The 24,703-nt window shown below is 52.1% G+C and overlaps 1 protein-coding gene across 4 annotated transcripts in view; it reads right to left on the reverse strand.

Annotated features, from left to right (window-relative positions):
- Window positions 1-24,703, reverse strand: part of CATSPER3 (cation channel sperm associated 3) — a 335,119-nt gene that overhangs the window by 206,844 nt on the left and 103,572 nt on the right. For all 4 annotated transcript variants that reach the window (XM_072957143.1, XM_072957124.1, XM_072957139.1 and 1 more), the window contains one exon: window positions 5,340-5,633. In XM_072957143.1, coding sequence (XP_072813244.1) covers window positions 5,526-5,633 — 108 coding nt within the window. In that variant the 3' untranslated portion in view covers window positions 5,340-5,525. The remainder of the gene's footprint in view (window positions 1-5,339; window positions 5,634-24,703) is intronic.

The following is a 24,703-nucleotide window of genomic DNA, read 5'->3' on the forward strand; positions in this document are numbered from 1 at the left end:
TCACATGTGCCTTTATAAGGCCTCTTGCCACTCATGAGAATTTGAGCAGAAGCAAAGATGGAGAGAGAGAAAAAGGAGCTGCATCGAACTTCCCAGAGCCACAGACAAGCTTCTAGGTCAGCGAGGGTCCGGCAATGCCAAGAACATGGAATCGTGATCTTGGGTTCTAAAAGGCTTCCCTGGTAACAAGAACTTGACCTTAAGCCTGCTTAGCCCACAGACCACATGATAGCTCCTAAGACATGCCAGTTAAGTATGTTCAACTGAGAAATTGCAACTAGAACCCAAGTCTTTGCCATTTTATTCAAAAATGTTTACTTCATGTTTCCCTATTAAATATAAGCAACTTCCCCCTTGTATATATTTGCACCACATTCACACAATGTGTTCCCCATCAACATTTGAATTATGGGCACAGGCCCTGAAATGTTAGTTTTGTGCTAAGATAAATATTGGAATCATATTCAGTCTGCTTTTTTGAAGTAGTCAACATCACAATTTGTGATTGAAGAGCAAAGGCATCCTTTGCTTTGTTAAGTTAACAAAAGGCTAACAAGCAAGGCTCTTGGGGGAAAGGGATCACAATGGCCTCCTAGAGCCCTTTCACTGCCTTTGTAACTGTTACATCTGCTGACAGTGGACCAGCATAGCTTCTTTGGTGGCACTAGGCAAGTCCCCTGAGCCTCTGAACCTGGCCCTGGGAGGAGGCTGGCGTTCACAGCGTGCCCAGCACCTGTCACCACTAGCACCAGCGAGGCCCCAGCTCCATCACCACATCCCGCTCGGGGTTTCCTGATGACCTTACACGGGGCTCTAGAAAGAAAGAGAGAAAGAGAAAGGAAGAAAGGGAGGGAGGGCTTACACACTGCCCTCAGGAATCAGTCCCCTCTCCCATTCCTAAGGGGGCCACCAACAGTGTCAGCACTCGAAGGTCCCTTCCAGCTGTAGCTTTCTTACCCTGATCATCCTTTAAAATTACCCAGCAAGCCATGCCCAGCTGAGAGCTATGTATCACCAGGGAGCGCCTACTAGCCTGGCACCCTTCTTCTCAAAGGCCTGCAAGGCCCCCTGCCCCGCGGCTGACACCCCCTGAAACTCAAGCATCCAGGCTCTGCAGAGCTGGGCTAGGCTGGACTGGCTGCATGGGAGGCTGGTGGCTTCTCCCCACCCTGCCTCACACACTCGCTTCCCTGTAGGAAAAACGTGACACCAATGGATCTGCCCCAGAAAGCATTAGGTTATGAAAATTTGAGCTCCATTCAATTACTCCTATTAAATGCATGAGCAGAACACTGTAGTTGGTGGGCTGGATTCTTGTTCAGAAAAATAAGCAGGTTTATATTTCAAACTGGAAGACATCTTTAACCAAGGGAGTCAACGGACAAAGTAACTTTGGATCTTTTCCTCTTCGGCGATGCTCCACTCAGGAGAGAAAGGAGCCTCAGTGACCGGGATTCCAGGCCCACTCTAGTGATGTGTCGGGCTTACACCTAATTAAATTAAGCCACAGCCACCTCACTCCCACCCGGGCTAGAGGGGGCCCATAAATTATGCTGCCCTGAGCTCCCCACAAATTGCCTCTCCCCAAAGAGAGCTTCACCAGTGGAGAAAACGCATCCAAGGCTGTGCGTGGCGGTGAGGCCCTGGTAATTGGCCCTCGCCTCGGTGCAGCCTCTCCCACTTGTCCGTCAGTGGAAGATAATGAGCGGCCAAAGCGAGGGGGAGGCTCAGAAAACTGGGTGAGTGAAAGGGCTTTGCTCCAGAACCCAGGCCAGCCAGCTGGTCTTGCTCCAGGTGACCCAGGGTGGCAGGGAAGCCATGGGGCAAGAAGGAATGGAACCGTCTCTTGAGTGTGGCCTCACTGCTCCATCCTGGGCACATTTCTCATAGCCCACAAGCCACACTGGCAGGTAGTGAGCTGGATGGTGGGCAGTCAGCAGGTCTGCACGTAACACAACCTCTAGGGTGCTGCGGGTGAACAGCTGTGTCTGCTAAGAACCCCAGAGTGGAGGCCCCGACTGTGCAGAGTAAATAAACCAAACAGGACTTCCTGGAGGAAGAGAAGGAAAGGAATGCCCCATGGGACCCAACCACAGTTACTAGAGAGGGTCCCTAGCTCGGCTCTCCCTGCTCCTTCCCACAACACTCAGGACGGGGGACCAGGCAGGGGGAAGCTGTTCCAGAGAATGTCTCTGCCTCTCTGTCTTCCCAGCACAAGTTACTGTTTTTCTGCCCAAAGCAAAGCAAAAAGTCTCCATCGTTTTCACAATGGGAGTGGCCTCCATTATGTGTAGGAAATCCCCCAGGTATGAAGGGAAGGAAGATCAGCAAGAGACGTGCAGCAGGGAAAGTAAAAATGCAGACAGGCCCAGGATGGGAAGTTTGCAGAGCGCTAATCCCCCCGCACCAAGGGATTGATTTTAACAAGGCAGGCTGTTTGCGAGGCGCTGCAGGTTGACTCACATGCGCTGTTGTGGCAGGCTCGTCTGCTTTGTTCTGTGTTCAGAATTCACTCATTTCAGGCTCTCTTATCCAAAAATGACTGTGCCGTGAAAACCAGCCCCATTTTAGACAACTCCCTAGATTTAAGGGACATTTCTTTACACATCACTTCTCTGCACTGTGCTGCCACTCATAAAGGCAGGGTGGAGAGGATGATTTCAGGCTAACTCCTCTTCCACATCTGCCTCTGTTCCTCGCAGAGCTTGGGCGAGGACCTTGGGGAAGAGGCTGTGCTGCTCGGCTGAGGGGCAGGCTGGGTAATTGGGCTCTGCAGCTACGAAAACCTGGCAGCCCACAGGGGAGCCAGGCAGGTCCCTCCCTCCGATGGTCTCTTGAACGGCTCTTGCTGGATTTGGACAATAGCTATAATAGCAGACATTACTGAGCACCAGGCACTTTACATGCACCATTTCATTCTCACAGCAACGCTGAAAAGGGCACCTTTATCCACTGTTACAAATAAAGAAACGGACTTGGAGGACTAAGGAAGTGGGCTGAGGACCCACAGCTGACCACTGATGGAGCTGGGTTTCCAACCCAGGGCTGATTCCCAAACACCCATCCTTCCGCCCTTCTGCCTCACAGGCTGTGCATCCATCTGCTCTGTCCCATGGCTGGGCTCTAGAAGGCAGTGGGTGCAGGGAGCTGGGCTGGGAAGATCTGGTAAGCATAGAGAAAGAAACCCAAGTCTGCTGGGTCTCCTTGCTTTCCTGGTAAGCCAGCCCTGGCATGTTACTGGGAGGGTGGAGTCACTAGCATGCCACAGACAAGGCTGCCACAGTCCATCAACAGACCCCATCTTGGGAAGCAGTGCAAGACCTCCCATGGAACCTGAGGGGCAGTGTCTGGGGTGGTGCCAGAGCCACCGGGACATCAGAAAGCCACTCTTCCCTGTACCACCCGATCATGTCTGCCCAAGTGCTGAAACAGAAGGCAGCTGGCCGAGCCACTTTGAGTCAGAGGGGTGTGGGTGATGCCAGGAAGCCAAGCCAAAAATTGACCTTCTCCCTGAGGTCACTGCCAACACAGTGGTGATCACATGGCAAGGATTTGCCAATGGCTTAACCCGCTTTGAAGGGGGTGGGGGCAACTCGATAGGCGCGTGATGTGACCCACATCGGAAAACCCACCAATCCCTTCCGCCAGCAAAGAAGGCCGGCCAGCCGGCAAGGTCCCCAGCAAAACCAGCACTGCGTGGCAAAGACAACCCCACGCACGCGCCCTCAGCCGCTGGCATCAGAGATGAGGCAGCTGCACCTTCCCCAGCCAGCATCACTTCTCTCAGCCCCCCCTAGGTAAACACACACCTGACTGCCCCTCACTTTGAAATCTGGATCTCCAAGATGGAAACCTGGGGTTGTAAGTTATCAGACTTTGTTAACTTTGCCAGGCATCACCCACAGGACTGAGCACACTGTCAGGGTGTGGCCACCATCAGCCAAACCAGCCACATCTGCTTGTATTTCATCACCAACATGGTAAAGTTTGACTTTCAGCTGACCTTGAAATTCACAAACTCCAGCAGGGGAAGGGGTGGAAGTGGGGGAGAGGAGCCAAGTGAAAGCCGCTAAAAGGAAGCAGAAACAAAACAAGCTGGGGCTGCCCCATGCCCCCCCCAAATTAAAACCAAATGAACATATCAAAGGGCACTTTTCCTGGCTATTTTGGCTCCAACACTCCTCAGCTTTAATCAAGTCCCTGGGAGAGAAAGCCTCAAGTGGCTGTAATTTCCTACCTGCCTTCTTCACCTGCGCAGCTCGGGCCTGGATCTGGGAATTATTTGGGCTGATTTTCCCCTAATGCACAAACACTGCCACGACGCCTTCTTCCTAAGCCAGGCCTGGCTCCCTAGGCCCTGACAGAGGATGTCTGCCAGCCTGGGCTTTCTGGGCCCTGAGGAAGGCAGCAGGCTGGGAGGAAGGATTCATGCCCCTCTGGGGGTGTCTGCTCCAGAGAGGACCTCCATGTAGGCCCCCTCTCTGACAGACCAGCTCCCTCAGACAAAGACCTATTCAACTTGGGGATGTTGACTGACAGCTGTGGATACACCTCTGCCTTCCACTTCATGGTGCCTCCAGAGAAGAGGCAAGAGAGCATCTGGAGCCTGACCCTCAGCCCAAGTCCCACCTCTGCCCCCCTCGCTGTGGGACAACAGGTGAGCCCCGTCCCTTTCTGAGCCCTAGGTGCCCCCTCAGCAGAACAGGAAGACTGGAAAAGATCAGGAGTGACACAGCTCTTCCTAACCCAGCTACACATGTTAACAGATAAGTATAAATACAGCTCTTCGCTTGGCAAAGCCCCTTCATTCTGGCCTCACAAGAGCCCTAAAAGATAAGAATTGCAGCGGCTGCTCAGAGAGGGGAGGTAGGCTGCCTAAGGCCACACAGCTGGCAGGCAGTAGAGCTGGCACGAGACTAAGGTTCGTCTGACTGCTCCGTCTGTGCCATTCCACAGTTCCATGGTGCCTCTAGGGGCCTTTCCAGCTCTGGCATTCACACATCTATTCCAAGACTTCTAGTGGTTGCACAAGGGGAATCTCCCCTAGAGAAATTATAGTGTCTTGTGTTCAGAGCAAGTCCTCAGAGTCTCAGAGCAGAGGGAAAACAGATGAGAGAGGGGAAGCTAAAATAAGCAAGAGACACCAGGAGAGTGGCCAGGTTCCAGGCTCCAGGCTCCCTCAACCTGACCTGGAGAAAGAAGAGCATCGAGCACTAAGTTAGTACCTACTGCATACCAGTTGCTTTTCACACTTCGTCTCATTCCACCCGCTACAAGCCCTCGGAGACAGGAACTCTTATCCCCACTTGACAGAATCATTAGACAACTTGAGTGCTTACCTTCTATCAGGCACTGGATGAGACAGCTGGGGCTCAGAATCAGTGAGGTACCCAGGTCCCCCTCAAGCTGGAGCACAGCCTCAAGCACACCAATGTAATTTGCGGGTGGGATCTCACAAATATTCCACTTTCATTTTATGGTCTTGTTGTCTCTGACTCTGGAGGCTGCCTTTTCGACGGTGTGTTCTAGGAAGCAGAGACCGTGAAGGAACTCCAGGCAATTGCTTGTGGGCTCTGTGGCCTCAGCTGGACTCCAAGGCTGGCTGCATCTGGGCTGGCAGGGGGATGGCTATCCTGCAATGCAATGCAGAGGGATCCACGTCAGGTTTGCCTGGTGGACCGCTGGCCGGCAATGGTGTCACAGTCCCTGCAGGACACCGCATTCCAGGGGCTGGCGGCTCCATGGGCCAGCTCACCGGCACAGCCCGGGGCCCTGTCAGTGGGCAAGCCCAGCCCCAGCAGAGCATCCCTCCAGGCCGAGGCCAAGAGCAGCAAGCCTAGCCCCAAAAGATCTGAGCCCTGGCACCCGCGCTCTGCAGGTCCTCAGCCTCCTGTCTGTCCTCCCACTCCACCCCCAGGCAGCCCTGAGCTATGGGCCAGACAGGGCATCTTAGACCCTCTGCACAGAAGAGTCAACACCCAGAACAGCCAAGTGATGGGAACTCGCAAGACTGGCAAGACCCCCAAGTTTATAGAGCCCTCACCTCTAAGCCCAAACCTCTGCCACTGCAAACATGCAGCCCTGCCAGGAGTAGGAATACAGACTTTGGGGTCAAATCCTGTTCTGACCTTAGCCTGTCTTAGGGTCAGCTTCCTCATCAGTAAAATGAGGATATTAACAAGCAGCCTCAGAGAGGCACTGACTATAAGAGGTGAGGAAGGAAATCAGGACACCTGGGAAGGAAACGGGTCTGAGCACGTGCAGGGTTGGACATGCCAATGAGGCATGGTATTGAGACACATTCGGTGCCCCATCAGCATTGGCAGGTGGCAGAGAGAGGCCCCAAAGGGGTGAGGACGAAGCCAGGGAACAGAAAGGTGTGGGGCAGGCTAGCAGCAAGCTTGAATTGAGCACCTACCAAAAACGTGTGAGAGGGCAGGGGAGCTACCAAATATACAAAGAGTCAGGTCCAGCCCTGTGATAACCCCAGCTCAGTGAGGTCTCTCTGCCACAGATAAACGCCCACCCTGCCCACATGGCCTTGATGTCCTACCCTGAGGCTTATTTCCAAGACCCTAAGGTGTGGTCTCACTCCCAGTCAAGGAAGTCCCTTGACTTCTGCCCTCCTTGGCCAGCTCTGGCCTCAAGGCCACAGCACAGATCCAGCAGGTGTCTCCAAGCACTGGGGTCACCTCTGCCCACCTCAAGGATAAGCCCCTGCCACCCTCACAGGACACTTCTGTGCACTCTAGGCCCTTCTTTGGGGTCCCACAGTCTTGAGGCAGTGTAGCGGGTGGAGTCGAGGCAAGGACAGTGGGGAACAGGAATCTTGCTGATCAAGAGAACTCAGAGGGACCCAGGAGCCTCCTACACCCCCACCCCCTGCCCAAGTAAGACCCCCACACCTGGGTAGGAGTCAGGGCAGGCCTCTCGAGGGTGGCTGGACAGCCTGAGTCCACAGGGGTGTGACACTGTAGAATGACCCAGAGGAGGAGGAAGCCAGTTTTCCATGTGAACCCTCTGCAAAGTACTGCCCCAAGCAGAGCCCTGCAGGAAATGGAACAGTCCTGTTCCAGGTTCAAGTCCAAAGCCCGGCACTTGCCAGCTGTCAGGAAAGCCCTGAGCCACAGGTTCCTCGTATCTCAAATTGGAGGGAGGGGTGCACAGAGGAGCTGAAGGGAGCCGTCTGGTGGGTTCCCATCTCCCGTACCCAAGCCTTCTCACCACCTGGGTCTTCCAGGGGCAGAAAGTCCCTGGACCCTGAGTGTCACATGGAATGGTCCCATAGCCAGGGCAGTTCCCCTTTGTAGGGTAAGCAAGAGTCAAACCAAAGGCCCTTATGGGGTCCCTAACAGTGGGCACCAAGTGCGGAGAGATCCCTGGCAAGTAGGGAGATCGGAGTCTCCCTCTAGGATGAGGGTGAGGGGAGCATTTCAGCCCTGATGCCCCCAGTATAGGTTCCTGCTTTGATTAATTTCCCTTCGGGGGAGAAAACGACCTCTCTCCCCTTGGCCACAGCCAACATGGCTGCATTCGCCAGGCTGCAAACCCGAGCCCATGTGCCCCAGAGCAGGCAAGGGCCGCTTGCAGCTTCACTCTGCGCGCGCGCAGCACCTCAGCTGGAAGGCTTCTTGACAATTATTGGCAGGGCCTGGCTACCCGAGGACGAGCTGGGGGAGGGGAGGCAGGAAGAAAAGCCAATTTTGTTTCCCGGGGAGAAACGATTGCTGCTGACAGCTGTCCGTAGGAAAGCTGAAGCGCATGCCCATGTAATCTAAACTCAAGCGGCCCAGGTCTCCCCTCAACCCAGAAATGAGCTTGTTAAAAGAGCCTGGATCCCGGCCGTTTCCCTTGACAGCTTCCTTCCCCTAATACACGCAGCAAATTGGCAACCTGTCCTCGGGCATTTGCATCCTGTGTCCCTGGAGGGAGATATCTCTATTATTCTGTTTTGGATAAAGGAGGCCGTTTGAGATGACAGGTAGCAAACGCCTCTTTAATAAACCGCGCGAGCAGCCAGAGCGAGCCAGGCTGTGGAGAGGGACTTGACAAATAGGTAGATTTGCAACCGGGGAGCATTAGCAGGGCCAGACGGAGCAGTGAGCAAGGGAATGTTGGGGCTGTGAGATAAATCGCCTCTTGTTATTGTGATTTAACCATCTCACTGCTGGAGCCCCTGTCTGCCCTCTCCCAAAGGCAGACTCTGGGCCCAGGACTGCAAGCTGCAACTTGGTTCTCTGAGCTCATCGCCTGTGTGGCATAGCAAAACTTCCATATCAGTCTACAGATCTTTTGAGAATAGTCCCTGACCTTCCCTCATCTCCATCCCAGTCTGTGCTATTTTTTTTTTCAGTAATCCTAATTTTAAGAAAAACTAACATTTACTCAGCACTCATCATGTTTTTCCACTGTACTTCCCTAAGTCACAGAAGCTTACTTGCCTCTCGTTACATTTCCCTTGATGGGACTATTTACTCCATTGCACAGTCAGTTTCTCACCCACGTCTCTCTCCCTGTCCTCTAGTTTCTCCCCCTTTCCTCAGTCCAAGCCTCTAGTTTCTCCACTGTCCTGAATCCAAAGGCACTGGGTTTAGGATGTTGGGTTGTGCCTGGAGAGGTGCTGGCAAGTGTAGAACAGTCAGCTCTCATGGAAAATAAGTAAATAACAACCTGATTTGTAGTGTTTGCCAATTTCTATGCTGTAAGTACTCACACTGGCCGATTTCAAGCTTCCAGCGGGAGGTCACCAAACTCAGTTGGGAAGAAATAGGCACAATTGGTCGAGTGGCTTGTGTGAGCAGGCTCCAGCACCCTGCTGATTCTGTTCCTCTGCTGTCCCATCCCCTTCCCCTCAGCCCAAAGGAAAACACTTCAACCTTAAATTCCATGAATTCACACACACACAGCCTCCTCCCCTAACCCCAGCCATACTCTCCCCCACACTGCTCCTGCGCAAGAAGGCTTTTATCAGCAACTCCTCACCTCAGATGATTCAAATCACTGCTCCATCACTTCAGAACACCTGTGTGACTCTGGGCGCATTCCATAACCACTCTGTGCCTTTGTTTCCACATCTATAAGTGGAAAGCATAGCTCATGGGGAAGGTGAGGGTTAACTGAGGCAACACATGGCACAGTACCTGGCCCCCAGTAGACGCTCAGTAATGTTGACGCTCATCCTCCTCGTCACCCACCCAACGAAGGCGTCTCTCATGCAGATGCAGCGGGATGCTTCCTTGTCCTCACCCTGGGGCTTGCCACGCTGCTGAGGGCTGCCTGAGCAGGACTAGGGGTTTGTCTGGTTCTCAAGTGCAAACAGATGGAGTTGCGGTTGGGACGAGAGTAGAACCATGAACTCCTGCCCCGCTCCCTACACCACCAGCTCTCCTCCTGAGGCTCCAGCGCGGCTGCTCTCCACCTCCGCTGTGGCTGCACATTGGAACCACCTGGGGAGTTTTAACATCTATTCAGGCTGGGTTTCTTATCCACTCAGATTCTGATTTAACAAATCCTGGGTGCCGGCTGAGCATCGGGATTCTTCTTTAATCTCTCCAGGTGATTCTAGTGTGCAGCCAAGATTGAGAACCACGTGAAGACGGGTGAGCAGGACTACCTAAAGTAGCCCTGAGCACAACTGTGAGCACTCAGCTTTTGTTCCAAGCAGGCTGTGGTCTCAGAGCACGTTTGAATGCATCCTTCCTGGTGTCCAAAGTTCCCAGCCCAGCACATCCCTGTGGCTGAAGTGACCCACAGAGACCATGTTGCAGAAGGAATTCCAGTAACTAATGGGGCACAGGACTGGGAAGGCTGTAAGGCCTCCATGACCCGGGATGCTGTGTCTCCATGCAACCCCGCTGCCTGCCTCTTTGTGCCTGGACTCTCCGGCTCCAGAAACCGGCAAGGCTGTGGTCATGTGAAAAGCATTCTTGAGGGCTGTGCGTGCACAATCAACATGACTGTGCACAGGGGCCAGGACCAAAGGCAGCAAACACAATGTTTGGGTGGGTGGCCAAGACCCCTAGTGCCCCCTGCAAAAAAAAGAGTGTAATTGCTGTCCCCCAATGTAATTCTACAGAGGCTGGTTCTGTGGGCCATTTATTGGGGTTAATGGCTAGAGATCCTTTGATCAGATACACCTGAAGAAGCTGGATTAGAAAAAGCTAAATCCATTTCTTTACTGTAGGACTTCTCAGAGTCTTGGCAGAACAATGAGCATGAGGAATCTCCAAGAGAGGAGATAAGAAGCAGTGCTTCTCAAACTTTTTAGATCATGGAAACTTTTTTCCTTATAGTATCTCTCAGGACCGGCAATCCACAAAACAGGTGTGGCAAAGGCTAAGGAAAATCACATGCTCCACCATGACATCAGGCAGAAGGGAACCCTGCCTATCCCCGTCCCCACCAAAGGACGGTCACCAGTAGGAGAAGCTGCTCTGGAAGCACAGGAGGAAGACTCTCAGCCCAGGATCCACTCCAAATCCCACAAAGAGGCTTGAACAGGCTTGGGCAAAGCGTGGATTATGTAAATACGTATTTGGGGACTTTTTAAACACAGATTATTCACCCAATTAACTCTAATGGCCCCTCAGAGCTGAGAGAGAGTATTGTGTAAACATGTGGGGCTGAATGTGGCCTCAGCCCCAAGATTTCCTCAAAAGACAGGGTTTACGAGTCCCCCATAAGGGTTCCCTCTGGGCCCCAACTTGGCAGATAAGTTCATTGCCCGGAAGGGAATTCTTGCCTAAAATTTGAAAAGGGTAAGAATAAAAAGAAGGATCCAGCCCCCTTAGAGCAAGCAGGGAGCTCTCTGGGTACAGATTTTATATATATTTTCATTTGCCATAAAACATACATTATATGACACAGAACATCTGGTAGCCTCTGGTAGCCTAGCTCTTTCCCAATAATGGGAGAAATTGTAGATTTCTCTCCAGCAGCCACTTATATTCACATATTCTAAACGTTTCCCACTGGATACAACACAGCCGGGAGCGTGGCCAAACCCATGCCTGCCTCAGGGAGGCGGTGGGAGACCCGCCCCAGCTGGCTCTGCCTGAGAGCGAGGAGGCCAGGCACCCCAGCCCTAGCATGGACATCCCAGGAGAAGCTGGGCCTCCCCCAGGAGAAGGCCAGGGCCACCTCCCCAACACAGAGAGCCCTGGAGTCCAAGGGAATGTGTCCATGGTCAAGTCTGCTGACTGATGGGGGGCTGGGGGCTAACTTTCCAGTCTCGACCAGGAACAAGTCTTCCAAAATGCTTTGGGCACTAAGGGGTGGTGGCAAAGACCTGGAGTCTGAGGACCCATCCCTGCTGCAGGGTGCTGTACATCTGATCTTCCCTTGGCCCCCACCTGCTCTCCGCACACACATGCCTCCTGTCACAAGAGCCGGAACAGAAACTCAGGGGTCATTGTTTTTCTCCCCTTCCCTCACTGCTCATGTCCCAACCATCACCACCCCTCCTAACCTGACCTCCAGAATCTCTCCACAGCCACACCTCCCCCATCAATCAGCCAAGTCTCTCCCCAGGACAACTGCCCACCCTCATCGGTCTCCCAGCTTCCTCTCTGGTCCTTCTCAATCCATTGTCTGCTTCAGGGGGTATAAATGTGACTGTGTCCCAGTTTGGCCCAGAATCCTCCCTACTACTCTCAGGATAAAGACCTTAACACAGCTCGTGATGAACTGGGTCCCACTCACCTCTGCCCAGGACCCTCTTCCCTCCTATCTTCTCCAAGTTACCTCTCACTTCGCCTGCAGAGCTTAGCTCAAACAGCATAATCCTCTGGGATCCCAGTATGGGCTCTCACAACTCCTTGGTAGCAGATACCTGAACAAAAAGTACTCCCAGTGCCTAGCCTTGGCGCACAGTGAGGTCCAGTAATTAGTTGTTGAATAAAAGGGCCTCCCCAAGATAAACAACGAGGGGGCAAGGCATCTCCAGGCCTGGCACTGAGAATGGGGGTGGAAGCAGGGATAGAAGAAAGGCCAGGCACGTCCTCCCTCCATCCAGTCCTCCCAACGGCCCTGCGCTATGAAGGTCATAGGTCAGCACTGTGAATTGTATAGTAAACAGGCCCAGGGAAGTAACAGGCAGAGCCAGGAAGGTGAAGGTAGCGTTTGAACCCCCACCCAGCTGACTCCAATCTAATCAGGATGGCTGGTGCTCATTCGTGCAGACAGTGGAGGAGGCCGGGAAGGTCCAAGCAGAGGAATCACCATGATCAAAAGTATGGTGGGGTGAGGCAGCTGGCATGTTTGGGAATTGCGAGAGGGCAGCAGAGCTGGAGAAACTTCTAGAGAAGAGAGCAGAAAGCCAGAGCAGTCTGCAGAGCCCAGGGAAGGAGGCCACCGCACGCCAGCCTGAGAAGCCTGGGTGTTATCCTGGATGACAGAGAGTGTGACCTCAAACTTCTCCCCCACGCAGGAGACGGTCGCCAGCTGCTTCAGCGCTGTAAGCAGGGGAGCCCCATTTGGACGTCTTTGCAGGCGAGCATCACTTCATCAGGACCAGCACAAAACAAACACACAGATGAGCAAATGAACGGCAAGCACTTCCCTCTCAAAACCATGCTCTCAAGTAGCAGTTAGCATCCCTTTAGAACCTAAGGGCAAAATATGCGCTGCTCCCAGGAGTCTTCTGAGAGCTCCTAGGACTGGACAGGAGGAATATTTGGGGCCCAAAGAGAGTGTTTGAGAATGAGCAACATCACACCACCCCATTCCAAATGCAATACACTCCTTCACTAGGAACCTACCATGTGGACAGCGGTTAAGTTCTGGCGATGCTTCGTTTGAAGTGCGGCTCCCACGCCCTCCCCTCTCACCTGCTACCCAAATGCCCCTTTCCCACTTCACAGGAGAATAAAGCACTGCCAGACTTTTAACACCAGATCCATATTATCTCCCTAATCCCTAGTCCTCAGCATTTCTCTCGGGTCTGTCGTCACCACAGCTCTCTGCTGGATTATAACCTCCCGCAGGGCTGAATGAGCCCATTTCACGCCTTTGAATGGCCCCCAGCGAGTGCGGGCAAGCACCTGATGCCCACTGAGGCCTGAAAGCATCTCAGTGTTTACACATCATCTTGTGTTTACACATTGACTAATGCCCAATCCACCAGGCAACCAACATTTCCTGAGGGCCTACTATGCACCAGACACTGATGAGAATACAAAACAGTGTGAAATACAAGATGATTGCCTCATTGGTTCCACAAGATTTTATCTCATGAAAACTTAACAAGAATGCAAACTGTAAGGAGAAGTTGGAGAGAAGGGGTGTCCCAGGGCAGTCTGTGTTCCAGTACCAGGGGAATGATGCTGAAGAACGCTATCAGCTTGCAGGGGAGGAGAGTGCCAGAAATCTGGATGAGGCTGGGGAGAGAAGCCTTTGCAGAAGAGCCAGAGAAAGATCTGAGCTGAGCCTTCAAGCATCACCAGAATTTTAATATATGGAGGAAAGGGAGACACCAGTACAGCTGGGCAGAGGGGGCCAAGGTCAAAGCACTAAAGAGAAGACTGCCCAGGACTTGATGGAAAATTGTACCCCCAGACCCTGGACAAGGCACTCTGTGATCTGAGTCAGACAGCACTGTGGGGACACAACCCCCACACAAAGACTAACATCTCTATGTACATGTGTATATGTGTGTGTGTCCATGCATACACACACATGCACATGCTGCATCCCTGGCCAAGGTGACTATGCAAATCTGAAGCCGGGCTCTTTCTCCCATGGGAAGCAGCCAGCTGGCAATACTTAGGACACTGAAAGCACTACCAGGCGGTGCCAAACTCAGCAGCGATGCTTATCATGTTCTTGTATAACTCCCATGGTATCAGCTGTGAAGACCATAGGATCAGGGAGGGCCTGGATCAGGGGCCCCCACATACCACCCTCCAACACTTCTATAGCCATTTAGCAAGGCATGACCCCAGGGCCATCCCAGAGTTCCAGGAGATGAGGTTGGAGTTTTGACTTGACACCTTCCTACCACTGTCCCTGAGAGCCAAGAGCTGTTCCAGTTCTTACTCAACAGGCCTCATCACAGGGTGTGGATTTCAGAATGTCCCTGAGATCCCCAGAGCATGGGGATCTAAGGCAAGTCCTGTCCCTTCTCTGGGCATCAGCTTCTTGGTCTAAACATGGTAGGGGTGGACTGTGTGACTTCTTAGGACCCCTCTAGTCTACAACTCTAAGACTCAAAGGAATCATGTTAATGCCCATCTGTTCAGCAATGGGGCAAGTGTTCACCTGGGCACCAGCTGACTCACTTCTACAAGGAAGACCGCCCGCCAGCTGTGTCTGCAGTGGAATCTTGTGTAACAGCTCGGAGACCGGGCACAGATAATCCCATGATCACGCCAGCAGTCAGCTCTGTTGTGACACTGGTTTGGGGATACAAGGTCAGTGATCTGGGAGTCTCAGACTCAGCACCCTCTGACCGGGCCTGGGTTTGGGGCGAGCCTCCAGTCCCCAAGCCTCTGTTTTCAGCGTTGTGCAGTGAGGGCAGTTACCTCCCAGCTGGTATTCTCTAAGCCGCCCCTCCCACATGTCCCGAAGGGGAGGGAGTGGGGTCATACAGCACAGGACAGGGTGGCGGGAAGGGCCAGGCTTACAGGCAAGCACTCCTGGTTCTGATTCCTGGCTGATCCTCTTATTACCTTTTTGAACTTATGTGACTCGTACATTGCAAGCCTTGGCTACATTAGGGACATCGTACCTACACCCTGCAAGGTGTTGGGAAAGACTTGAGATCGAGTTTGTAAAGTACCTGAACATAGCAGAAACTCAAAGATTAGGCATTATTATCAAAAGCGTTTTTACAACCAGGAATACAAGCAGACCAATGGAACAGGAGAAAATGCGTAAAGAGACACAAAGCACATACAGGAATTTAGTACATGATACAGGTAGCATTTCTGTTTGGTGGAGTTGAAATGGATTAGTCAATAAATGGTATCAGGACAGCTGATTGTTAATTTTTATTGGTGGCAAGGGATGGAATAGTTAAATCCATACCCTTCTCCCTAAACAATAACAAATTCTAAATGGTACAGAGATTCAGACATAAATAATAAAACCTTGCAAGTTTTCAAGGAAAACATGGGTGAATAGCTTTTAAATCTTTCAAGGGAGAGGGATGCTTTCTAAGCGTGTTATTTGAAAAATTAAAAATCATAAAGGAGAAAACTTTAACCACATAAAAACCTAAAACCTCTAGTTAAAAAAAAAAAACTTCCAGGTTAAATGAGATCTTTGCAAGTCATACAACAAAGAGCTATTCGTCAACGAACATTTATGAAAAGACTGTGAGTACCAGTTGCTGCATTTCTAACATTCAAAGAGCTCTTGCTGACAGTTCTTTAAAATGAGCCCTCAGTAGAAAAATGAGCAAAGGACATGAACAAGTCGTTTGTAAAAGAAGAAATACAAAATGGCCGCTAAGAATCAAATAAACACAAACAGATGCAATATATAATTTTTCTACTTCCATACGCAAAGAATGAAAACATGAACAAAACCCTGGCTGGCTGGAGTGTGGGGAAAGGCACAGTCATGCAGGATGAGTGCCCTTTGAGGGGAGCAATCTGGCATGATGTAATAAAAATGCATACCCTTTGGCTCTACAAAGAGACACACCTACAAAGATGTTCACTGAAGATTGTTTATAATAAAGAAAAAGTAGAAATAACAACAGAAATATACATGAAGGGAAGACTAGCCAAGTAAGTTATGATATTCATAACACACTCTGTAACCATGTAAACCAGCTGGAGAGCCGGGAAGCTCAAGGCTCCATTAGCAAACATCACAAGGGTGGCAGCAAGATACAGTCTGGGAGGGGAGATGCTTGAGCACAAACGACCCTTGGGAAACAATGGAACAATTACACTTTGCCCACTGTGGGAGAGACAAGGTGATGCGGGTGGAGGGGGAACCCAGAGAAGAAACTGCACACGTCCAGAGGGGCGACCTCCATGCTCTGGGATGGAGGGCGGGGGCCTTGTGAATCACATCCTGACCACCTACCCTTCCCAGGGTGAAGAGAGGGGGTGGCTTTCTCCAACATCTCAGGCAGGAAGGCCCTCCACGTTAACAGGTGGGCACTGAGGGCCCAGTGTCCGGATGGAGAATCAGTGGTTCAGGAACCAGGCCCATCCTCGGGCAGAGCCTTCAGGCCAGGACCCACACTCTGGCCCCCACACATGTGGGGTTCACCTGATAGACTGGCCTCACCTGAGATCTACAGGCTTCCTGGGTCCAGGCCTTGGTTCGGAACCCACCACTGATGTCCATCCACAAAATGGACATGGGTCACCAGGCCTCAACACTAGGGGCCACAGTGCAGGTCAGGGAGAAGGCAGGACCAGCAGCACCCAGGGTAGAGAAGAATCTGATGAGGACATCTGGGAGATCAGATTGACTAGCCCAGGGGTTCTCGGGCCTCTGAAGGAAATCTTAGCATAGAAATCTCTGCTCCAACAAAGGTTAAAATGGAACCCCAGGTAGAAAACCCACGTGCCCACCCCCAAGAAGGCAGTTACATGGGCAGGACAGTTTGGGGGCCTTGGACCTGTGGCGTGTCAACTCTGCCCTTGCTCCTCTCTGAGAGGAGATGAGGAAGAGGCAGAGTCCTGCCCTCCGGAGGCACACAGCCAGGTGGGGAGAAGGGACTCCACAGAGGGGCTGGAGGGGCAAGTGCTCACATTGGCCAGCTGAACGTCAGACTGGCGCCTGGGGCCGGGAGTACAGACAGTTCAGGAGGGTCTGAAGGTCCAATATGGGAAACAGGCAAAGTCAACCTCGGCTTCCAGGGAAGAAACACTCACAGGACAAGCCCAAAAAGAGGCCCCCGCCAGGAGGTGGCTGAGTCTGTCATGGCCAGTACAGGAGCAGTGAGGGGACAGGCTGTGTGAGAGGGAGCAGGGGCCGACCTGGGGAGCCGCCAAGAACTCAAGGAGGTAACCACTGAGCAAGTTTGCTCTGCTGGGTGAAAGCCAGGGTTGGAACGCGGTAGGAAGCTCAGCCCCACGCTCCTGTGGCCGCCCGTGCACCCACCGGCCTTCCCTCCCAGCAGGCAGCACCAGGTCATTCCAGGACCCTGGTGGGGGTGCTGGGCTCTCAGCAAACAGGAGGAAAGGGGGTCAACACTCACAGGCCCGGCATTTGGGGCCGTCTCCAGGCAGAGAACGACGCGGCTGCAGGGGTCCTAGGCCCATTGCACAGTAAACCCTGGCAGCAGGTGATGGGAAACCTCTGAAGAGTTTTACCCAGGCCTGGCTTGACTTTGGCCAGAGGATGAGGGAGAAGAAGAGGAAGAGGACTTACAGAGAGATCACCTGGGTAGAGGAGCCACGGTGAGGCCAGACCCAGGCAAGGCAGGGGCCGTGGCCATGGAGAGAGATAAATATTAGAAAAATACTTCAGAAGCAGAAGGGGTGGCACTATCCTCCACACAGACTGGAAACCTGGACCTTTCTGGGCTCTTTCTTATGCCCTTGGCCTAATTAACCCCCATAAGGGCTCCATCCATGGGAGAGGCAGCAGGCCTGGAAGGGGGGTGTGGACAAAGACCGTCAGCTTGACTGAGGGGCTGGGGAGCACTGGCCACCTGCAGGACACACTGCTATGCTTGGTCACGTCCTGGATGGTGTCTCCCCCAAGGCCAAATCCCCTGAGTGCCAAGCATAATATAGCAGGAGCTCAGCTTGGCTTGTTCCTGTCAGGACCTGCCTGACTGAATGAAGGATGCCCCGTGGACAGTTGGACGCCCACCTCTGGAGGTCCAGGCAAGGATGGCGTCTAGTGAGAGAAACGGGTGTCATCAGCAAAGAATGGCAGTGGCCGAAGCTTTCTGAGTGCTCACCCACTGTTGGACACTGTTCTGGGAGCTTTACGGAGATTAAGTCAGTCAGGCCTCACAACCACCCTCAAAGTAAGCATTGTTATCATCCCCGGTTTACAGCTGAGGAAACTATGTCACAGAGAAGTTGAGCAACTTGCTAAAAGTCACACAGCTTGGAAATTGTAGAGCCAGGACTGGCCCCATTTAACTGCTATACTGTGGAAATCAAGCCAAGAAGAGATGGGAGAGTTAGCAGAGGGAGAAAAGAAAAGGTCCAAGGACAGAGCCCAAGGCACTAGCCATGAACCAGGAGCAGCCGAAGGAGGCAAAACCATGAGTGAGGAGGAAAAAGGAGCAGGAGGAAGTCAGGAGCACTGCCTCGCAGGGGGAGCGGTCAGCATGTACCTGACTGAGTCAATGAACTAACGAGCAAGTGATGGCTAAGGAACAGAGGTGATGCAAACGCCATGAAGCAGACAGCTGGAGGCAAGAGAGTGGGTGCCCACTGCAGAAAGGCCAAGAGGGCCCCAGACTTAGAACTGACAAGAAGCTGTCACCACAGCCAGCCCACAGGACTAGGTGCTCAGCCTGGGGATGGCTGGGCCTGAGAAGGCCCCAGTCTGCTCTGCACGGCTACAAAACAGTCACCTTCTCTCCATCCGCAGGGACTCTTCCTCTAGGCCAAGGTCTTTCGAGTGTGGAAAGGATTTGTTCCCCAAACAGTTCACAGCCATTTCTAAAGCTCACCCTGCAAAATGTTGCCGATTTATAACCAGAAATTGCTCCATAACCAAGCTAGACAAAGAAGAGTGGCAACTCCATATTGTCTTTGATTTTGCTTTAAATAAGAAGAACTCCGAATCGAATCCTTGACCAGATCCAAGTTACTCCTTTTCCCCATATATGGCCGGATCCACTGATTGCCAGGACAAGTCATATTTTCCTTATTAAGCAATATACAAAGTTAGCAAACAGAGCCTGCTCACTGCCCCACATCCGAATCCCAACTGTTATAGCTGAAGCAAGGGCCTGACAAGGCTGAGAGAATCCAGGGGCCCCTGCAGCAGCCTGGGGGTCAGGGAGCCTGTCCCAGGTTAGCCCAACACTGACTCGGGCTCTGGGCATCAACAACAGTAGTGCCTACTGGGTACCAGCCTCTGAAAAAAGTCATGTTGAATCCTGATAACAAACCCAAAGGTGTGAGTATTATTATCTCCATCTTCCAGATGAGCAGAGTGAGGCACAGAGAGGTCACCTAATCTGTTCAAGGTCATCCAGCTGGGATGGCAGAGGTGGAGAAGGACCCACCTCTGTCTGATTTCACAGCCCATCTTTTCACCTCCCCATGGGTCATCTCTCCTCTCTAGGTATCAGTTTACCCCTCTGCCAACTGAAATGGCTGGAAAAACAATTTCTTAGCCCCTCCAATTCTCACATCAGCACTTAGTCTGTTACAGGGTATCAGAATCTTCCAAAGTGCCCTTTAGTCAAGGTCAGGAATGGATGAAGGGTAACAGGTGTGTGGAGACATGACCCGCCCCAGCCCCAGCAGAGTCCTGAGGCGACAGCATGGAGCAGCATGGGGCGTCTGCCCGTGTCTGGAACTGAGAAGAGTCTCACTCCTCTCTGCTCAGTGCCCAGATTTTTCCAACTCTTCAAGGCATCCCCCTCCAGGAGCCATTCTGCCCTGCAGAGTCCACACCATGTCCACAGCCTGCTGTCTGGGCCTCACAAGCCTGCCTTTGATTCCTAGTCCCCTCTGGAATTTGACACCTAGAACATACAAAGCTGACGGAATCAGTGTGGGATTGATGGACGAGGCCTGAAAGCCCCATTCTTCCAGGTGGATGGACCCAGCGTGGCCCTGAAACAGATGGGGCCCGTGCCCCACCGGGCATCTTTGGAAAGACTGGGGCCCCTTCTCCAGGTCACTGCTCCTCCTCAGAACCTCCCGGGTGGACAAGTGGTTAAACCTGTGGGCTGTGGGGCTCCAGGCCAGGCCTCCAGATGTGAGCCTCTGGAGGTGGGTCTCCAACCTGCACGTTTAACCAGCACCCAGGATTTCACAGTGGCCTCAATGTGACCCACCGTCCGAGGGCAGTGCCTGCTGGTTTCTCCCGAGGCCCTCCCTCCTCATATCTTTGTTCCTTTCTCCTCCTCCTCTCTACATGCAAGCCCCAAACACACATAAACTGTGGGGCCCCCATAAAATGCCACACACCTGTGACTTTACAAGTTGCATTTTTGGCGTTTTTTACATTAATTTAACAACAATAAACATAAGAATAAACTGGCACTTCAAGCTGTTTTTCACACTCCCAGGAGCAACAGCATCTTAATCCACATGGGAGTGAAAAGTGAACCTTTCTAGTTTCCACCTTCTTGGGGCCCCACCATCCTTACCTCACCTATTGGAGTATGTTTTGCAGAGATTACTACCAATGGATCAGTTCAATGAATCAATTAAAAATCAGCTAAGTGAACACACAAATGAACATCTAACCATTAAGAAGCCAGTCTCAAGCAGTTGATCTGTTTCACATTGGTAAAATTTTTAAAAGAATAGCAAAGGTTCCAAGAAATGACTATTACCCTTGGATCGCAGAAGTGTTTTAATCCGTGATGACAGTTTGTCTTGTATCATAACCTGACATCCCTTTTCCAAGCAGCCGTTGACTGAGTGCTGTGGTTTTCTAAAGACACCTCATCTCACCCTGTGACCAGACACCCCTGACCCTCTACAGTTTGGAACCATTTCCTAGAGGTCAGCCCCCCAGAGCCATCCCCATCCAGATTATTTCAGACATCCCTGTCTTCTTTCTTGTTTTGAGTTAGAACCAAATGTTTATCATTTTAATTAGTAGTATGTATTTTTGTAACACTTTCAAATGATACAGAAGTGTAAAAAGTAAAACATGGCAGCCCGACCCCAGCCTGGGCAGATGGGGTGGCAGCCTCCCTTCTTCTCAGGACACCCCATGGTCTGCGTCACTCTGCTGGCTCCTTTGAAGTCCCTGGGTGCAGCTCTCACTGTTTCATACCACCTGCAATTCCTGAGACCCAGGCAGGGGTCACCAAGTGCTGGGTGCCCTCAGTGCCATTGCCCTCAACAACAGAACATCTCTGCCTGGCCCCCCACAGTCACTTCTCTCCACCCCAAACCATCTTCCCTTCAGTGCCTGATCACCGTGCTTTCACTTTTCTATGTTGACTTATCAAAATTAGTAACACACCTCGCTGCTCAACACCAGCCAGAATTCTCCATCCCAGAGGGAGTTCTTCCATGTTCCCCCAAGACCCAGGCCCTGCCTACCTTTCCAGACTTAGTCTCCTAGCTAACTTCCAAACATCAGCTGAACATCCCCACTCCCCTACCCGCTACAAGCCCCTACTCTCCTGTCTCCTTAAATTTGCTCAGGACTGTCCTACCTGGAAGCCTTCTCTACCCCAACTTTGCAGGACCAAATGGCTTCTTCATATGCCATGACTCAACCCCTAGGCTTCCTCCTCCGTTAAGCCCTGACTGATGCCCCCAGCTAAAGCAACAGTGATACCTCCCTCTCTGACATGTATAATATCAGGAGGAGACATTTCTCCCATGTCTCCACCCATCAGGTGGACCATGGACACCATGAGGGCAGAGATCATGTGTTAGGCACTTGACTTCTCCAGAGATCTTGACAGTAACAAGGACATAAAAGACACACAAATAAACAGACAACTAAAGAACATTGTGTAGACGGAAGAAGCATGAAGTCGCTTGAACTGCAAGATACATGCCACTAAGGAACATTATGAAAGATGCAAAATGTGTAGGTGCTAAAAATCACAATTCCAGTGGAAGGTGAAAAGGCTCAGATTTTTGAGACATGTCCCCTGAGAAACAGTATTCTAGGCAAGGGCAGCAACTCAAGCAAAGTCAGAGGCAAGAAGTAGTAGAAAATGAAGATGGGGAGCAAGACCAGGTCAGAATCAGAGGTACTGAAGCCCAGGAAAGAAGTTCAGAGTCAGACTACTGACAATTTAGAGCCACAAGGTGGATACTGAGACGGTGACCTATTGGTTGAGTTGAAAAACACATCTCATCTTCTCACATTAGCTAAAGATTTTCTCTGCCTGAAATGACCTTCTCCACCTTATCTTCTCAGGATCCAACCTTCCCATCCTCCAAGGTTGACAAGCCACCTTCTCCATGAAACCAGCGGCTGAAAACCAAAATACAAAATCTCACCTTCAGAAGAATCCAATGTCAGAAATAGATAGGAAGGCTCTCATAGAGTTTTACTGGCTTTCCTCAGTATGGAAGGATAACGCTACTCGAGTTAATTCAACAATATTTGCCAACACGTAGCATGTGGCAGACGCTTGTCCCCGCAACCTGAGGATACTGAATCTGGCCTCATGAGCACATATTTATCCTGACTAACACAGAGTAGGAAGGGGAGTAAGAGAAGACTTCCTTATGAAATGACAATCAGGGGAAGGTTATAGCTCAGTAGTCGAGCACGTGCTTAGCATGCATGAGGTCCTGGGTTCAATCCCCAGTATCTCCATTAAATAAATAAACCTAATTACCTCCCCTCACCAAAAAAAATTTAAAAAGTGTGAAACGACAATCAGTAAAGATCAAAAGGATTCAATCCACATTAATTTATATGTATTCATCTGAGAAACACATGAATACCTACCATGTGCCAGGCACTGAATGCCCAGAAATTGGCCACGCAGAGGCGAGTAAGGAAGAGGGATGGGAACATTCAAGGTAAAAGAAACAGAATCTGCAAAGAGGTCAATGTAAGAGTCACAGGACCAGGTTCAGCTGTTAAGGAGGGTCAGCCAGATCAGAGAAGGTGGAAAGATTTGCAAGAGATGATGAAGGCTTGAACTAGAGCAGTGGCAGTTGGCTCAGGTGGTAAGAAGTGGACACATTTGGGAGAAAGAATGGAGGCAGAGTCTATAGATCTGGGTGATATGTGCAGAGAGGAAACCACAAGCATCCTAAGCTCCACCCCACCCAGGTTCCCGAGGAAGGAGTCCCTCATATCCCCTCCTTCTCCCTCGGCTGCAGCATCCTCTCCATGCACAAGTCCTGCTGATTCTTCCTCCAGTTCTGCCCATCCCGTGGCTGCCACAGCCTCCCACTGGGATGACCAAAAAGCTTCCTAACTGGTCCCGCCTCCCAGACCCTCCCTCTTCCCCATATTAGCCAGGGTGATCTTTAAATGCAGATCTGCCCCTGTCAAGCCCCTACACAAATATCCTTCTAAGTCAAGCCCTCCATGTGATTCATGGGTTCTGGAGATCCAGCCCCTCTCTCACCTCTCCCTGCCCCCTCCTCCCCACCCCCTCACCACCCCTCTCTTCCCCAGTGGTGCTGCCCTTCCTTCCATCCCAGAAGTGCTTGCCTCCCTCCTCCCTAGGCCTTTGTGCATGCTATTCCCGCTCCCCTACCACCCCGGCCTTGATCACACTTCCTGGCCCCTCCACCTGACCTGCCATCCCCATCCTTCCGGTCTATTTTGTGCAGGAAGCCTTCCCCAGCCACTGCAGCTCCATGCCAGCCCTGGGTGCTCCCACAGCCCTGAGGTTCCCTTTACGTGTCTACCCATCTCCTCCTGCACCACCCAGTACCTGAGAGAACACCCCATCATCACAGAAAGGCCTATTGGACAGCACTGCCCTGGACCATAAGCTCCACCTGGGCAGGGCCTGAGTCTGTACTGCCCTCACTGTCACCCAGGGCCTGGGAGGTGGTGGGAAGCTAGCTCCATGTGGGCTGAACGAGTGAAGGGGCAGCTGAGAAGGAAGGAAGTGGAGGCAGGCAAGTGAAAGGAGGCCCATCTCCAGTGTGTAGGGGCCTTGCTTTAATGGATGTGGGCTTTCCACTTGGGGGCTGGGCATCAGGGGAAGACATCCCCTCTGGAGAAGTGTCACAGGGCTGGCGCAGCAAAGGGAGAGCAGCCACCAGGGACAGGAATGTCCTTCAGCTGTTCACCCCAGGGAAACAAGCACACAGTCCCACTCTTCCCTCAGCAGCTCCCCTCCCAGCCTAGCCCATGAGGAAAACCTTTCACACGGAGGGCGGTCCCCCCAAACCCTCCCCAGTGAGAGGAGGCCACACCCACACGTCAGGCTGGGCAGGTGGGCCAGGCTCTGCCATGGAGGGTGAGTGTTTTGAGGCTAACCCGAGACCCTGAGCCAGTCAGACTTGGCCTTCAGGCCTGCCCAGGATCTCTGGCTCCCTCTGCTCCTCAGGTTCCACCCAAATCCTTGAGGTCTGAGTGTTCCCTGAGTCTGTCAGGACTAAGTGCAAAAGCACAAGCCACACCATTGACACCCCCTCCCCCCGTCCTCCCCCACCAACCAGACTCCAGCGCCCCACTCCAGCGCTGCCACACCTGAGTGGTCCTTCCACAACCAGGGGATGCTGCACCCTGGCGCCGAGACCCAGGGTGGGCCAGAGGGGGATGTACAGCCCAACAGTAGAGAGGCCAGGTGCCAGCTCCAGATGCCACAGAGTTGTTTAAAGTCAACTGTCTCCCAGGGAGGTGGTTACATGGGTGGTTGCTTTATAATGATTTGTCAAACTGAACATTTTCCTATATGTGCTGTATTTCACAATTTTTCACAGGTTAAAAAAAGAAAAGAAAAGGTAACCGTCTTCGTGGAATGTAAACTGGTGAATGTCAAATCTCAGGCCGGTGCCAGAATTACCACCCAGGACTTGGCCACTCACAGGGCCCTGTGCCGGGCAGACCAATGAGTCAAGCAGCCCAGAGGGCCACTCTGCCCCTGGGACCAGCCAGCTGCAGGCCTGTGCTGATGCGGGACAAGGCTGTGCCCATCTCTTAA

Source organism: Vicugna pacos, chromosome 3 (assembly GCF_048564905.1).
Source record: "Vicugna pacos chromosome 3, VicPac4, whole genome shotgun sequence".
NCBI classification, from domain to species: domain Eukaryota; kingdom Metazoa; phylum Chordata; class Mammalia; order Artiodactyla; family Camelidae; genus Vicugna; species Vicugna pacos.